Source organism: Staurois parvus, unplaced genomic scaffold (genome assembly GCF_062004578.1).
Source record: "Staurois parvus isolate SC_StPar_1 unplaced genomic scaffold, SC_StPar_1.0 ptg000298l, whole genome shotgun sequence".
Classification (NCBI taxonomy): Eukaryota; Metazoa; Chordata; class Amphibia; order Anura; family Ranidae; genus Staurois; species Staurois parvus.
This window is the reverse complement of record NW_028318094.1, coordinates 4,387,350-4,405,436: the sequence shown is the minus strand read 5'-3', so window position 1 is coordinate 4,405,436 and position 18,087 is coordinate 4,387,350. Positions and strand designations below refer to the sequence as shown.

The 18,087-nt window shown below is 42.1% G+C and overlaps 1 protein-coding gene across 5 annotated transcripts in view; it reads right to left on the bottom strand.

Moving 5' to 3' along the window:
* Positions 1-18,087, bottom strand: part of GRIA1 (glutamate ionotropic receptor AMPA type subunit 1) — a 382,121-nt gene that overhangs the window by 321,616 nt on the left and 42,418 nt on the right. For all 5 annotated transcript variants that reach the window (XR_016313529.1, XM_089682810.1, XM_089682811.1 and 2 more), the window contains exon 2: positions 15,570-15,707. Coding sequence is in view for 4 of the 5 variants with exons in the window: in XM_089682810.1 (XP_089538936.1) it covers positions 15,570-15,707 (138 nt within the window). In the remaining variant the exon portion in view is untranslated. The remainder of the gene's footprint in view (positions 1-15,569; positions 15,708-18,087) is intronic.

Sequence of the window (18,087 nt, the reverse complement as noted above, 5' to 3'; positions counted from 1 at the left end):
TATCCAAGTTTATCTTACACAGTGGTAGGTTCTTTGTATGTAATGTGGAATTGAAGTAGCTAAGGATTTTATTATAGAAGCTATGCAATGCTGGCATCACTATATTTCATTTGTGGTGGTAAGAGTTGCTTGAGGTGGCTTATGTGGCGCATCGATCAGTCTGGAGTTAATCGTCAGGCTGATTTGGCAGTGTTCCTTGCATGACTGAGATGGCATAAAAGTCTGGAGAGTGTAGTATCTTTAATTTCAAAAGTAATTTTGAAAATATTTATATCTGTAGCTTTAATTAAAATAACACCTAGTGATCCTGCTATGAAGGTTCTTATTCGGGCACTTACTGTTCAAGAATGACAATTATCTGTCTCTGAATTGTTCTCTTGCAGTATCACCCTGTTACATACTTTCCCAATGGAAAATATAAGTGATTGTGCTAACGCACATTGGACATCCATGGTCCACTGTGGTTGCCATCAGGAAACCTGCCCAGAAAAATGACAAATGAAGCACCCTCCTAGATAATGTAGGTGCTAGGTTTAGATACATAGATTTAGTATGTGCTTTGATAGGTAAATTTAGTTACTACACTGTAGTCAGTGTGGCTGCGATTGTTGTTAGGTAAAAGCGTAGTTTGCGCACAGTACTCAGTGAGGCCGCATTCTACTAGTCAGGTTTTCTCAGTGTGTTCAGCTGCTGCTAGTCTGATAGCTCCCTCTACATTCAGAGAGAGTGAGAAGTTTCTAGATGATAGGTGTCGAGCTATTCAGAAGGCAACATGAATATTGATACAGCCATGGTCTATCCCAGAGAGGTAGGCTCTGATGGCACGCTGGGAGACTGTATTTATTCAGTGAACAAACTGAGTTCTGGGTCTTTCCTATAGAGGATTGGTCCAGCCTGAAGAGGGCATGCTTCCCTCCCAGGCAATGCTGCCTCAGGTGGGCGACCTGAAGGCCTGAATGCTGAAACCCGGGAACTTCTAAGAGCTGACTGAGGGGTCTTTTACTGAAGATCTGGTCTGGCATCACAGATGAAGGCAACCATCTGTCCTTGGGCCTTGTAAGTATAGACACTCCTGAAGGAGACATTGTGCTGCTAATACCTCTCTGGTGCTGGAGTCAGAGTGGGTCTAACTAAAGGGGACACTGGCTGGTGAGCTTTGTCCACCTAATCTCCTACTTGAAATGATTCTGCTCTTAAAGTGTTATTAAACCCAGGACCCTGCATTCACTCTATCTGGTCTCCCACAGTACACAGAACGTGAAAATGCAATTATTTTAGTAAATGTAAACTGCTAAATAACTTTTCTTATCAGCAGTTAGAGCAGTCTAGTGACTTCAGCAGAGCACTGGTTAAAGCTTGTAGGAGGAGATTTATTTCTGCTCTAGGAGGATACAAAACCCCCAATCCTCTGTCTGGACAGTACTGATTGACCCTGTGCTGATCACATGCACTCTCCCAAGAAAATAAAAAAAAACTTCTCAAGCAATACACACTAAACTGAGCATGAGCATGTGGCTATGGGTTCAGTCTGTCTTATCAGGTGGACATCTGAACAAGAGGAGGGGCAGAGAAAACAGGATCAAACAGCCTTTTTACAGAATGCAGAGGAGTAACCCCTTAGGTTCCACAGTCAGTATAACAAGCATGCTTTACTGCATATACAGACTGATTTTACTGTTGTGGGTTTAGTAACACTTTAAGATTCTAAGAAATAGATTTATAGCTTACTACTACTACCTTAAGGCTGAAGTTTATCGTTTGTTACAAGCACAGACTATGTTATTGCTTGTCCTGAAGAATACCTAAGTCCTCACGTGTACACAGTTCTTGGAGTGTACTTGTTTTTGGAGTATCCCATTTAATTCCCTCAACTCCATCCCAGTTCTCCAATAATAAAAACAACATCCCTAGACTGGTCACTGGAGAAACGTGTGAATGAGCCTATGTGCCTGACTGCAGGGTAAAGCTTATGGAGAAGACCTGGACAGTATTCCTGTGGCTCCTACGCGCAGGGCTGTGGATAAGGCGGTACCACCAGTCCTCCTCTATGGGGCCCAGGCCAGCAGTGGGGCCCAGGCAGGGCAAATCAGATGTGGGCAGGGAGGGTGATCAGCACGGCAGGGGGCAATAACTGGAACCGATCCCCTGTATGGCTCTCTCTGCAGCAGCTGAAAGCTGGCTTCTTCTACTCTCCCTCCCAGTGACTTTCAGCTGCTGCAGAGAGAGCCATACAGGAGATCGGTTCCAGTAATTGCCTCCCCACCACGCCCATGACCCTCCCTGTGAACCATACGTTTTCCCTGGCTGCCCAGGCCCCTTGCAGTGCTACCAGCTCCTCTCCTTTCCACTGGCAGCTACAAGCACACAAAAGGATCCCTCAGGATGGAAAGTGGGGGAAAGGTCCTGTATATATGTCACATTTAACAGCCTCTTCCTTTCCTGAATGAACACAGTGAGTGATTGGGGTGCCCCTGTCAGGTTGGCTGTATGGGGCCCCATGGTTTCTAACAGCAGCCCTGCCTATGGGAGTGGTGCTACACATACAAATTTCACTGAAGCAGGGTAGGACTGACCATTTGGAAACTCGGGCACTGCCCGAGGGCCCAGGGTCAGTAGGGGGCCCCATGAGATGCCCCTGGTACCTTTTTCATAGGCTTTTTTGAATTTGGGCAAGGACACAGGGGCCCCATGATCCCCCATTGCCCAGGGGCCCCATGAGTTGTCTGTCCGCCCATGCATTGAAGTGCATGCAGTTAGTGGCTAGACAGGAAGTGGATTCAAGGAGGCCTACTAGTTCTACTTTAAGCCCCGGTTCACATATATGCGACCATGCGGGCTGTGTTTTGCGCGGGCTTGAGAGCCCATTCATTTTAATGGACTTCCATGCCCCGTGACATGCAGGGAAGAAGTTCCTGCGCTTGTTCCGAAAACGCGCAGCCCACACGGGAACCTTGGTTCCCACTACGTTTGTGTTTTCCAGTGCGGGCGGCGTGCCATTAGAATTAATGGCACCTCTCGCGGGTCCTGTGTGGGTCTCTGTGCGGGTGGTGCGGATCTGCTGCAGCACCACCCGCACATATGTGAACCTAGCCTTAGTCATGTTGTGGGCTGACAACATACAGCATTTTAGTGGGCTCAGTGGTGATAGCCCTGTTCATTGTCTTTGGTAAACTACCCTCACTCAGATCTCTACAAGGCTAATCATTCTGCTGTCCAAAATAAGATATGCAAAATAAGATAAGAAGTGCACAGAGGAAAAAGGATAGCTCTGAATTTCTGACATGATCAATAGGTATTTATGTGCTTATCAATCCTTAAGTCATCATAACAATTAAATATCAGACTGGATGTCGCTCCACTTCCTTAAACTGAACCTCTCCATAACCGGGTTTTTCTGGTCTTCCCCCCAGCCCGGACACCACCCCCCATTGACTTCTCCGTCACATCCAACAATGCCACCATCAAACCCACCCCGCAGGCCAGAGTACTTGGTGTCATTCTGGACTCCAACCTATCCTTCCAGCCCGAAGTCCAATCTTTAACAAGCTCGTGCAGACTCCACCTCCGAAACATCCCCAAAATCCGCACGTTCCTAACCCCAGAAACCACTAAACAGCTCATCCACTCCCTCATCATATCACGACTCGACTACTGCAACTCCCTCCTCACTGGCCTGCCTCGCCGCTGGCTATCCCCGCTTCAGTCCATCCTGAATACGGCTGCCAGACTCATTCATCTTTCCAACCGCTCCATTTCCACCACCCCCCCTCTGCCAATCCCTCCACTGGCTTCCGATTGCGCAACGAATCAAATTCAAAATCCTAACACTGACGTACAAAGACGTCCACCATACTGCCCCAAATTACATCACCTACCTAATATCCAAGTACCACCCAGCACGCACACTCCGCTCCTCACAAGACCTCCTTCTCTCTAGTTCCCTGGTCTCCTCCTCCCATGCCCGCCTCCAGGACTTCTCCACGGTGTCACCTACCCTCTGGAACTCCCTGCCCCAACCCATCAGATTATCACCTACTCTCTTCTCCTTTAGGCGCACCCTGAAAACCCACCTCTTCAGGGAAGCATACCCCACCCCCTGCTAACTTGCCAACCTCCTCCACTCTTCCTACCACCCCATCCCCCACAGCTACCTCCTAGATTGTAAGCTCGAAAGAGCAGGGCCCTCGATCCCCTCATGTTTTGCATTGTATTGTTGTTGTTCTGTCACATGTTCTGTCCCCCTTTGTAATGTACAGCGCTGAGCGAACTATTGGCGCTTTATAAATACTGTATAATAATAATAATAATAACAATTGATAACACATTATCACAATAAAAACGTGATATAATCTATATCAGTGTTGCATACTTAAACACACACTTTCCATGCAAGATGCAAAACTATAATTTTCAGATACAAAGGAGGTTATCCTGGAGGGTGTGTGTGTCTGTGTGTGTGTGTGGGGGAAATTAGAGTTAGGGTGAACTGAGCTGCTGAGACCTGAGTTGGGCGACATCTCTGCTTCTGCTGTGAAATTTGAAGATAAATTGTTCCACAGTGCCTGCTGCTACAGAGGCCAGTGAGGCCTTGTTTTAAGCCTAATATGCTGTGTCTTAAGAATGGAAAGCAAAAGCACACCAGTCCGGAATCTACACTAGTTAGTATACATAACAATGCTAAACACTGTATATATTTATTGAGTGCAAATGTTCTTTCTGCCTGTGCCTACTGCCTAAGTTTCTGCTGAGGTAGAAGTTTAACCACTTCCAGTCCGGCCCATGTACATAAACGGCCGGAAGGGAGCAGTGCAGGAGCGGGTGGCCATTTATAAACATCCTCCCACATTCCCTGCCAGTGCGTACTCCCTGATTGCTGTACGGGAGATCTGTGTGAGGTTTCTATCATGTGATCACTGATTGGCCAATCAGTGCTCACATGAATAATAGTAAGCAAGATGTCACTTGCTGACATCATTGCTTACTATGTGTGAAATCTGTGAATGATCACAGAGATCACATGGTACAAGGCTATTCACAACAGTCTTGTACCATGTGACAAGCTGTGATCAATCACAGCTTTCACAGTATTTCTCAATGGCTGCAAGAATGCAGCCAAAGAGGATGAATAATTGTTTTTACAACCTTTATGGGTGTAAAAGTAACCAGTGTAAAAAAAAAAATATATTCATCACTATGGTGACACGGTACTGCTAGGGTGATGGTAAGGAAAAAAAATCCATAAATAATAATATGAAAAAAAAAATAAAAATGTAAAAACATTTTTGAAAAATTATAATTTTTGGTTATAAATTAATTTGGGTTATTTTTTTTTCTTACTAAAAAGATAGCTGAATACATTTTGGCCAAGATTTATGAAGAAAGATTATTTATTTGCAAAAAAACACTGTGCACTGTGCAGAAAAACAAGTTTTTTTCAAAATGTTTGGACTTTTTCATTTATATAGCAAACAAATAAAAATCCCAGTGGTGAATAAATACCACCAATATAAAGTTTTATCTGTCTCAAAAAAATGCAAAAAAATTCATATGGGTACAGTGTTGCATGACCGCGCAATTGTCATTCAACTGGACTGGAAGGGGGTGAAAGTGTCCAGACTTGATGTGGTTAATAGAGCATTTCATCCTCTTGATGTAGACATGCCCTTGTACAGTACCAAATGTTCTAGCACTACTGTATGCCCTTATCATGTTGCTGAAGAAGGGGTCCTGCATGGCCCCGAAATGTTGCACTCTTCTACTGTGATGTGATGACTCTGAATAAAAGTGTTTGGATGTTACTTAAGAATCCTTGGTGTGCTGGCAATATGTACGTTAACTTGTACACTGCCTCTCCCAAGAGCCACCAGTTTGAATCACAGTGGCTCAGGGGTTAGCACCTCTTGAAGCTTTTGGGTCCTCAGTTTGAATCCCCGCCAGGACATTTTCTGCATGGAGTTTGCATGTTCTTCCTGTACTTGTGTGAGTTTCCACCCTCACTCCAAATATATACTGGTAGGTTAAATAGTTCCTTTCTAAATTTGTCCTAGTATGTGAAATAATGACCTTAGATTGTTAGCTCCTTGAGGGCAGAGACTGATATGATTGGAAGCAGAATGAATGGGTGTGCAGTATGAATGTGAATGCAGTGCAGAGAAACTTTACAAAAACTCCTCTGCAAACAAAAAGAAGGGGGGTTGGACACTTCCTTATAGTTAATATAGTACCCATATTGTTTCTGCGCTGTGAGCTTAGCTTAGCTTTAAATATCTGATCAGTCCTGCAGTCTCTGTATTGAAACAATCTCTGATATCTTACATATCTATGTAAACTCACTTATCCTGAAGTTGATTTTATCTGCGCCTTCAGTGAGTATAATTCATGAATGACAAGAATATCAATTTTTAAAAATAATAACTATCTTCTCCATTTAACACGGCTTCCCAGCAATCTGCCACATTAAAATGGATAAATACAAATTAATATTAATATAGGAATCTTGTCTCAGAAACTGAAGGTAATTAAATATCCCTTGAAGACAATGTGTGGATTTCTAAAACTAACAAGGTGAATATCAAATACATTTGAAGAGGGTGGTGGCAGTGAGGCAATGCATACTCATTTTCCCTTTTTTAGCCTGACTGCAAATCAAAACTTTACAAATTCATTGTCACTATCGGGGAAATGACCTTTTTCACACAGATGTCGGAATGTATTACCAAGGGAATGTCAAAGGCAAATGAGAAAAGGGTATAATTGTCAAAAAATACATTGCTGAAATGTATGTTAGATTAGAACCTGGTGAAGGAGGAGATGAAATGGGCTGTAGGTATATCATTACGCTTTTATCCTCCAGTATTTAAAAGTTAATTTAAAAGCGCAGTTGAGGTCTCAAACTTTCTAATCTTTTTAAGTGCTGTTTTCCTGCATGTTGTAATTTGTGAACCATTTTTTTTCTAGGCAATACTTTAAAATTCCCTTTTCTCTCATTGAAAAAATAGTAAAAAATGCTGCTTCCTGCTCTCACACTTCGGTGCTTTGTGCTGGCATAGCTGAGTAATAACCACACCACTCAAGTGTCTTCACACAGACTTGTATTGCAGAAGAGAAGGGCAAGTCTGACCAAACTCTTACTGATTGCTGATTTCAGAGTGCATGATCTCTACAGTAAAGTGTAGCAAGAAAGTGGAAGTAAGACCATGAATATAGAAGCTGTTAGTATAGCATCTATCTTACTGCATATCTGTTGCATGTCTTCAAATGGGATTTAAAGTAGTAGTAAGAGCTAAACATTTTTTCCCTAATGCCCTATAGCATTAAAATGGGTATTGACTCTCCCCCAATTTTATTTTTCTTTTATCCCCTGCTGACCGCGTTGAGGGCGTTTCACATTTTAGATACTCAAGCACCCATCAAATCCAGCATTGTCCTACAGAATCCTCTTCTTTTCTGCCACCACTCAGGTCCCATGCTGCCATTTTTTTGTTTGACTGCATTGGGAGGTTGCTGGCTCTTCATGGAACCCAATGATGTGCCGCTAGGCCCGCCCCACCTCCTTCTTTGTCAATGAAGGGCCATGCTTCCTGGGATATGCAGTTCACATATCCCAGGAGGCATGGCCCTGCACTATGCTCGCTGTGAGCATAGTGCACAACCTATAGGAGACACCCACAAACAGGAGCTGAGGGTAGTCACTTAAAAAAATGCCAACAAAGAAGCAATTACATTTGAAAAAGTTTGACTTTAGTATCGGTTTAACGCTTTGCTGCCAGATAGTTTTTACATTCTTCATACACATGCTATAATATATAATTTTTGGCTGAAAGTTTACTTAAAACCTCAAAACATTACACATTTTCAGAAAGCAGAAGAATATATGGTAGTTGCAATTTTTTACATGGTACGATATCTTCGCAGCTGTTTTTAGCCAAAATACAATTCAAATTCATTTTAGTGCACACAAACACAATATAATCTCAGTTTTTGGTTAAATATAAAAAAGGAGATTCTGTCCAGTAATACATACTAAATATGTCAAGCCTCAAAATTGTGTGTACCCACAGAACACTACGATATCCAAAATTGTTCATAGATAATAAATTGTCCAGCAGTAATCACTTCTATGTGAAGACCGGGAGCCTTCAGTACACTTGAAAACAAGTTCTGGGCTGCAATAACCCCTTAATCTCTTGTCAAATAGTTTACAAGGATAAGTTCACCTTTGGAACATGTTACATGTTCCACCCATTTTTAGGGTGAAACATGTAACATGTTCCCATAGCTGCAGCCACGCTTGCCGCCCCCCCTCCCTCTGACAGATAGTACAGGGTGAAGTTTCCCCGTACTATCCATCAGATTTGAAAACAGGGCGGCTGTGCGGGTCTCCACCCACACGGCCGCATTCATTCACAGTGTTCTGTGGATGAGTGCCTACAAGTCTTAACAGCCTTAGCAGCTGTGGGCTTGTAGTTTTCAACTAACTATCACGGTGCTGTGGGGTGCTGTGGGGTTCTGTGGGGTGCTGTGGTAGTTCATTGAAGCTTCTTGTCAGTATATCTGCTTGCTTGTACATCCCGTATGTCAAGCAGATATTCTGACAGGTCTACAGGAGACCTGCATGGCATCAGCGACTACTGATCGCTGGTGCAATGCTTTACAAGCTGCTTTGGTCAAAAATAATAAATGCACATTTTTTTAACTCCATAAAAAAGTGCATTTATTATTTTTGTCCAAAAGGTGAACTTATCCTTTAAGGAAACATGGCAATTGCTAAAATCTCTGAAAATGCTAGCAGCCTGGCTGTCAGACTAATGCAAAGGCTTCATCACACTGGAACTGACCTGGAACAAACACATACTTAAAGACTTTTTAATTTACTCTGACTTTCCTGACTTGCATGCTTGTTCTATCTAGATCATAGAATTGATGGTTTTAGCAGAACCTTTTTTCAGACGGAAGCGTGCAGAACATCATTGCTAACGTTTTCAGATTCTGATCTCAAAGAGATGCTTGACATTAAAACAAATATTGGCAACAAATTCTTCAAAGATGCTGCCTACATAGCACAAGAAGTGCCTGGGGTGTAGTATCTGCACTGCTGGTAGGGGTGAAAGGGAAATGGGGATGTCTTCTATCTTTTGACTTAAAGTGTAATAGGTTCAACACATTCGAAGTCGCTGACTCAGAACAAGTATGCACATGAGGCATTGTGTGTATGCCTATTCTGAGTATGCACATACTTCACTTGCTGCTTGTTAGTTTTAGGAGGTGACTCAGAAAGTACATAAATTAGCACAGCAAGACAAAAAAAATATTCATAAGGAGGTCAGCAATGGCAGATCCTTTTTTTCTTTTAGTACTTTAACCAGTCTTTTTGGTATTTTCCTTCATGTGTACATTTTAGTATTTCCTGTGCACAATTTATTTCAATTAGCCATACAATGGCTATTGATAGATCACCATCTAGTGTCCAGTAATCCATTTACTTGCTCCTTAAATACATTCTAATGGTTTATTGATTTAAGCTTAATGTGACTAATAATCCCTAGAATTAGTACTATCTTGTACACTACAGATGAACGAATAAAGAAAAATCCACTTCACAGGAGTCTGCTGATCTGCTGGTAGACAGGATCTACTAAACAGGAAAGAATACTCTCTGCATGACTTTAGTGTGTGTTTCAGAAGGGGTTCTCCAAAAACTGAGGCCCATCCCAATAAATGAGCTAGGTGTTCAATGCCATTAGGCTCTTCTGTATCCTCACAACCTAAAATTGGGGGGTTTTGTGCAGCTTAGTCCCTACCTGCAAACTAGAGTTGCCACCTCATCCCTTTAAATCCGAACATATATTAAGTACACCGGTTCTGGGGCTGATTGATGTGGTAATTAAACTCACTTAGTGCCTTATCTGCATTAAATTAGAACCTGTGTAATTATTATGTGTTTGGGTTTAAAGGGATGAGGTGGCAACCCTACTGCAAACCCAACAACGCCAGTAAAGAGATGTTGTGATAAAGTAAGGAACCTGTTCAGGGCTGTATGGCTTCTGATGCCCATCCTGCAGCCTGAGGGCCACATGCAACTTTGTAGTGTTTCTTGTGTATCCCTTTGAGTGCACAGGACATATGTGAACAGGCACTATAGGAAGCATCCAATCCGCGCATATGTGAACCGGCACTTAATCATGTCCATGGAAAATGGAAACAAAAACAGACTTTTGTCTGTGCACAATTTCACATCATTCACTAAGCTAAGTGAAAATTCACTTTGTTAAGTGAGAGGCCTATAATCTTATATTAAATCAACACCAGTGGCTCTTTAAAGGAGATGTTTGGGGTAGATAAAAAAAACAAGCATACATACTTGGAAAAAAGAACCACTGGAAAGACTAGATAGTATAGGCACCACATGAGACCACACACTTATAATAAAATGTATATGCTTTATTTTGACAGGTATAATATTGGACACATATAAATATCTGCCCTATTTAAAAGGACCATGGGGAGTACGCCCAGATATATGACCTCCTCATGACATTACATGTATACATAAAATGTGTTAATATCTTATCCATCTTCAACAGTCAGCATACATACTCACTTCCACGCTGCAGCTGTCCCCCACCAGGTTTAAGCCCGAGAACTGAGCAATCACATGACTGCTGAGTGTTCAGTTCTCAGTTGGAGCCAGAGCCAGTTGTCACTCATTTTCCCTATCACTGATTTACCATGCTTTGCTGTGCACTATTTTTCGGTGTGCAGGTGACCTTGATAGAGGCAGGGTTTTGCTTCCTCGTGTCACAACCTCCAGCAATGAAAACATTGATCAGGACAGTTGTGACATCACCAAATCTCACACCAGTCAGAAGCAGCAGTGCCGTAGATTTCACACTGCAGATATATACTATGAGGCTGTAGACACAGGAGTGTCTAGGCACATTCACATACTAGGAAATGCACTGCTAATTTTCAGGAGGTACTCCAGAGAAACTTCATATTTTTAAAGGAGCTGTTTAAGCACAATTAAAAATTTCTAGATTTTCCCAATGTAGCTTCCTCTAGTGTAGATAGTTTGTTGAGTGTAGTTAGAGGCTTGCTAGAAGCCTGGGTTTAGACAGAGGCTTACTCCGGGTTAGGCTGGAAGGCTCTACAGGTCAGTCCCCCTGCTCTATAAGCTTGGAGAAGATTCTAGAAGTCAGTAGGTAGAGTTGAGGATGGGCTGATTTGCATATTTATGGGAGTCTGACCAATCCCAGGCAGGAGGCCTGGCAGTGTGGAAGACTGGCCCATAAATATGGCAGAACCTGGCCAGAAAGGGGGAGTCGGGTGGAAGATGGAGGAGTGAAGTACTGCTGTGTAGCCTGGACAGGGCCCTGGAGAATGAGGGTTCTGCCTCCAAGCTGGAGGTTGGAGGAAGAAGGAATGCTAAAAGAGGGAGCTCCATTGCCCTGCAGTCCACCAGGGAAGGACAGCCTGCATAGCCTGGAAAAGAACCAGCCCAGGGGAAGGCCTGAAAGCAGCTCTATTCACAGCTGCAGGACAAGGACAGTGTGACTACATCTGCAGCCCTAGGGCCTATAAGGAAGAAGTATGCTAAATGCAAATTATTGGCAAGTCTTTAGAGGACAGTTTATAGGTTACCCAATCCCTTGTCCTGGGATCAGATACTGTAGCCAGGTGTGCTGGTATTGTGTCCACAAAGAGGACCCAGAGCTCCTACAGATTGCCACTTTGCTGAAAACTCACTTTACTTTGCTAAAGACTGTTGTGTGTCTGGCTGGAACCCAGTCAAAAGTCTGTAATTTTGCAGTATTCTAGAGAAGGAAATTGTCCTCATTTTCTTATTTTTCAATCAAGTTGGGCATCCCATAATCCCTTTACCCTATCCAAGCTGAACTCCCTAATACATCCTAAAAACCAAGCCCACGGACTGTTTCTTGTGTCTGGAAAAATGCATGTTGCCTAGCTGTGCAGGAAATACAGAGGAATCAGGTGCTCTCAAGGGGGTAATGCTACACTTAAAATAGCAAATCTTATTTTGTTAGTTCAGAGCCACTGTAATGTTGTAGTGGATGACTTCATCCAGGTGCATGTTAGTGGTAGCATTTTCAAGGTGGGAGTTAATTTAGAACTGGAAATGGTATTAGAAATAATACTGTTTTTTTTTTAATTTAACTCCATATTTAGGCACCCAGAATATTTACTTCATTACAAAAGGCAGATAAAATGAATTCCTATAACTGAAATCAGTGAACAGTGAAGCAACTGCCTATGAGCTAATTAAAAAGATTCACACATTGAAGTGGAAAAACATCCAAAATCACTTAAAATGTTCAGGATTCATATCCTGACCGAGAAAGGTACACAAAAATAAAATTCAGAATAACAGTCATTTGAAAGTAATGTATACTAATATGATGCTATAAATTGCTGAGAAAAATGATCAGTTATAAATTACTGCAAAGGTACAAGACTCATATACCCCTAACCCAGGGGCGGACTGACAACTCATGGGGCTCCCGGGCAATAGGGGATCATGGGGCCCCTGTGTCCTTGCCCAAACGCAAAAAAGCCTATGAAAAAGGTACCAGGGGCATCTCATGGGGCCCCCTACTGACCCTGGGCCCTCAGGCAGTGCCCGAGTTTCCAAATGGTCAGTCCGCCCCTGCCCTAACCTTTACATTATAATAAAACTCAGTTTTATTTTGTATAGTATAAACAACCAGGCTAAAGATTTTTAACTATGGTAGTTTTTGAATGCATCTCTTTATATGCTTAGTGATCTGTGAATGCAGCCAGCAGGAAGTTGGTGTATGGCTAAACCCTGGGTTGACCACATCTACGTATAGCCAAGGGAGTTTGTGATGATCTTATGGTACCCAGACAATTATTTAACTGTCCAGGCATTCCTGTTCGCTGGTGGTCAACAAAGAGGAAAAAACAACCCAGCCAAACATTTTACTTTCAGTTGATAGATACAAGAGGTTTGGGATAAGGTGTAATTTGCATGGGGTTCAGCAGCAACCTGACCACAGATAAGCTCATGGAACATCACATTCAACCACAAATCTACCCTGCTGAAAGCGATTGCAGGTGCCAGCACTAATAAGCACAATGTGGAGAAAAAAAAACTGCAGACAGTATACTGAATCCAGGAAGCAGTATTAAAACCAAAACCATAAATATGATATATTGCAGCTTACCAATCATTAAATGTGGTGGCTGCAATAGTTTTCTTTTTTAAGCTTTTCCCCTCTGTTTTTGCCTGGTGATCTGGCCAGCAACACACCTTCTGTATTGACAGGGGTACATTTGGAAAGTAGCCTTGTCAATCTGGAGGGAAGGGAGTGTTAGATATACTAGCAGATTTAGATGCACTAACACATTCAAGCCAAGCTCTCACTGCAGTTACACAAACAGTTACAGCAACAGTTTTTTTTTCCTTTTAAGATAGTGGTTTAAATAAATAAATTAAAGCTGATCATTATAAGCACCCCGGTCAGTGGTAAATGGTTTGTCCCAACAAAGTGCCTGCTACGTTTGCAGGAAAACTTGTTCTATTGAAAAACAACAGACTTATTGGCTGGATCACCAGGTGACAATAAATGAAATAAAGCCTAAAAAGGAAAAGTATGGCAGACACCACGTTTAAGAAATGGTAAGCTGCAATATAATAAATTTTTGATTTTAGGTTTAATACTTTTTTAAATAAATACTTCATATAAAAAAAAGAACATGTTTTCTTCAAAAATCTACACATATTTTTCGATGCATTGCCATCTGAAAGTAGAAATCAGATTTGTGGTTGGAAAACTACTTTGTAACCTAATAAGCAGAGGCAGGGCAAGATTAATGTAGGGGATATTGGAGCTGTAGCACCAGGCCCTTACCTTAACATAGGCCCAGCCGCCCAAAAACAACACACTAAAAGCAATGGGCCGATGGCAGGGAAATAGATAATGGGGTTGGGGGGTCTGAACCCCCCAGAGCAGAATTACTGAATGTTTGTTATAGAGAGTGTTTGTGAAAAACAAGGCGCTTGGCTCCCATCCATAATTGTCAATGGAAGGTACCATTGTGCATTTGCAACTCTGATATCAGACGATTTCTGACCAGCTGAGCTCGGAGTACTGGCAGTCTGTATCATGCTATTGCTTGCCCTTCATCCTCACTCATCGATCCAGGGCACTTCAATTTACATCTCTCCATCTACATCTTGGGCTGGCTCAGCTTGGCTCGGGCAAGGGAAAGGGGGGGGGGGGGTTTGGTCTGCTGGTTCCGGTGCACACTGCAAGCTAACATCATGGCACTTGGTGGCTTAAATAGACTGCATGGGAGTGGAGAGGGAGGGGAGGAGAGAAGGATCCTGCCTTCAGTGACATGGCCTGCACCGGAAAATGTACTGTTACAGTCTGGTGGGGGTGACTGATGTAAAGGGGGAGTAGGGACCCCAAGGTAAGGGGTTCCCCCTTATAACAGTGTCCTCACTCTCCTTTTACATCAGTGCCCCCCCTTACCATAGTGTAGATACTGATATAAGGGGAGGAACTTCGGTGACCAGAGACCCCCTTACTGCAGACTTCCCCTTTACACAAGTGTCTGCAGTGTTCCCCTTTATATCAGGGTCTACAGAGTTCCCACTTGGCCTGTAAGGGGGATGTCTGCAGACTCTGATGTAAGGGGGAGGAGGGTTTTGGTGACCATAGACCCCTTATGTCAGAGTTCCTCTTTACAGAAAAGTTCCCCCTTATATCACAGTCCGCAGGGTTCCCCTTTAAATCAGAGTCTGCAGCGTTCTACCTTGCTGCATTATAAGGGGGAACCTTGTGAATTCTGATTTAAAGGAGAACTTTGGGGATTCTGATGTAAGGAAAGCTCTGGGAACTCTTGTGTCAGGGGGGAACTCTGTGGATTTCCATAAAAAGGCCCACCAAAATCCTCAGCACCAGACTAGGCCCATGATGCTCTTAATCTGGCCCTGAGCAGATAGCGAAGGAAGATAGTATTGGACTGGTAACATTTTGTAGCAATACAAGAGCAGGCATGAGACATGGTGGTGGCAGGGAGTCTGAAGAACAACAGTTTTATGAAAGTGACATCTTCCTCCTGATATTCTGCAGCTGTATAGCAATGCAGGGCTGTCAGATGGAATGGTATGGATGGTAAGAATATATAAAGTGCTTAAAAAATCTTTTTGGCAACTAAAGAATCTCTCATGTACATGTGCCATTTGTGCATTTAGCAAGAGTTGGCCTTTAACAACTTTCAATTAAAATAATCTAAACTTTTTCTTTTTTTTTTAGCCTTCAACTTTAATTAGCCTTTTCTTGTGGATAAACACGACGTATTTTTTTCAGCTCCTTTTCCATTATCTTTTCAGCCAAGAGACTTTTAGTAAATACTTTTTAATTAAGATAAGCGTCTTGCGTTCTGCTACAGCAAACAGCTTAAAGCATTTGCACCTCTTGTACTCAGTACAAGAGCTGCCAATAGATGGCCACTGGAAAAAAAAATTAAATTGGACATTATAAGATGCAAATCAGCTCTTAATGGTTTATCTCAGTACTTACAGGTGTAGGTCATTTCAAAACTGTCGCTGATATTCACAATATCAATTTGGGGTAGAAGCTTTGGGGGCTCCAACAGCTGCGATAATGCAAAACGAAAGGCGGCATGTTCCTGGGATTGCTGGTTTGGGAAGAGGCCCCCTGCAGAGCATAATAAAGAAGATTTAGACAGCAGTTGAGTATACAATTAAAGCTATTTAAAAAGGATATAACATAAATAACTGCTATACAATCCATTCTTCAATTTAGAATTACAAATACAATCTTGAAGATTCCTGGCATTGTCCATTAATTGAACCTGTGTCTTGCCCATGCAGGGACAGTGTTGTATTTTGTTTAGACATTACCTATGTTCAGCATCTGCTTCAAAGACTGAGACTTGCTTCAAAGTCTGATCCCTGGGAAAGAGGAGATTGGAGAAATGCTTCATCCTGCCTGCAGCAGACTGATGACATATCAAACTAGGCAAAATGACTTGCCTGGAGTGCAAGGGCTGCTTTTAAATGATAAATGTTACAGAATAAAAAACAATAACATCCACAATAGTTACTACTTGATAAAACAGCCTTTTGATAGTCCCATTTATGCTGGATATGTGATGTGTGATTTTCCAAGTCCCCCCTTCCAATTGATCTGCATCTTTAAAGGCAATATTAAACAAGGATGTACATTCTCACTTTGCAGTACATTAATATGTAAATGAGAAAGCACCAGAATACAATTTACATAGGTCATGCAAGGGGTGCATGGAACATGTCATGGGAAGAAACTTTGTAATGTAATTAAATGAAAGGGTTAGTTCACCTTTACTAACTGCCTATGCAAGTAACAGGCACCTATGGATAGAAACAAACTGTGCAGCTTTGACGAAAGTTAAATAATGCCCTTGCTTTTTTATGGAGATGAGGTGGTAAGGAGATGTTCTATAAGGAGTTGTGTACACGCTCCGGCATGAATAGAGTTAACAGCTTGGTTTGAGCTCTCGGTGCTCGACTTATTCCCCTGATTACTTCCCTGAGGGAGCTGGAGATGGCGCATGCCCACAAACCGCAGGGGGGGCAGTGGTGCCGAATTTGAATGGATGCTGAATTTTAGGCTACACCGCAAAATGGTGCATTGGATAAGATGTGCCTTTAATTTACATCGTGCCCGATGGCATGACCATTCAGGGACCACCCTTCTGCCTGAGCTAAGGCTGCCAGTTTAGCAATTGAGCCATTTGGGCCCCCCCTGAAACATGGGCGGGGTCACAAGGGCGACCCCTGCAACCCATATAGCTATGTCTCTATCATAGCTTTTATTTGACTGAACCTAAAGTTGATGTATTTATACTTACACACAATGTCATGATATGTTTGACGATTGTACTTGCTTTTCGTTTAATAATAATTCTTATGGAAAAAGAAAATCTTGAATTTTAGGTTGACATTAAAAGAGTAATAGAGGGGAAATCTTCCAATGGGGGCACTAGTTCTAGAGGTAATTCAGGATTCCTTCACTTTGGAGGGATTTCCTCTCTCTTGTTTTGGGACAGGATATAAAGGGAAAACTCCCCTACGGGTATTATTATTATACAGGATTTATATAGCGCCAACAGTTTGCTCAGTGCTTTACAATATAACGGGAGACAATACAGCAACAATACAGTTCAATACAAGAGGGTTAGGAGGGCCCTGATCCTGGGAGCTTACAATCTAAGAGTAGATAGACAGGGCTATAACCCTCTCTTACACTTTCCAAAATGAAGAAAAAAGTTTTGCCTTTAGTTACACTTTACTGTAAGTTTAGATACACCTAATGCGAATTTTCTTTGCAATAACATTGTATGTAAATATTATGAGCAAGCCTGTGTTTGGATATTGTTCTGTCCAGGTCACCTAAATGATGATGTCCATTGGTACAAACTCTTATCATTGTATCATGTGATTATTTTGGTAAAAACAAATCCTAGAAAGCACCCTATGGGGAAACCTACTTGCTGTGTAGTATTCATAGTTTTTCTTTTGTTTATGCACAGACCAGCAACTAAGAGAAAGTAGAGATGTTTTTATGTTTCTTAAATTAGAGTTTAGTCTTCGGACTCCATTTAACATACTCTACACCAGGGGTGTCCAACCTGCGGCTCACGGGCTGCATGTGGCCCAACAAAAAATTGTAAAATTAGTTATCAATGTTGATTTAATTTTTTATTTTTTTTTTTGTAAAATGCGTTTACACTTAGCGAACATCAAAGAAAAATTTGACAATGTCTCATTATTGGACTTTTATAAGTGTTATCTTACCAAAGAAAAATCTCCCACTCTTCAAGAGTCATTCATTTTCAGCAGCACCTATATTTGTGAGCAACTATTTTCAAGGATGAAGCACATGAAGGGCAACATTAGAACCAAAATATCTGATGAGCACCTTGAGAATTCATGGAGAATTGCTACTACATCCATTGAACCAGATATTAATGCGTTAGTTTATCACAAACAGTGTCAAATATCGCACTCGTTTTATGTTGGCCTCTTTTACTTTT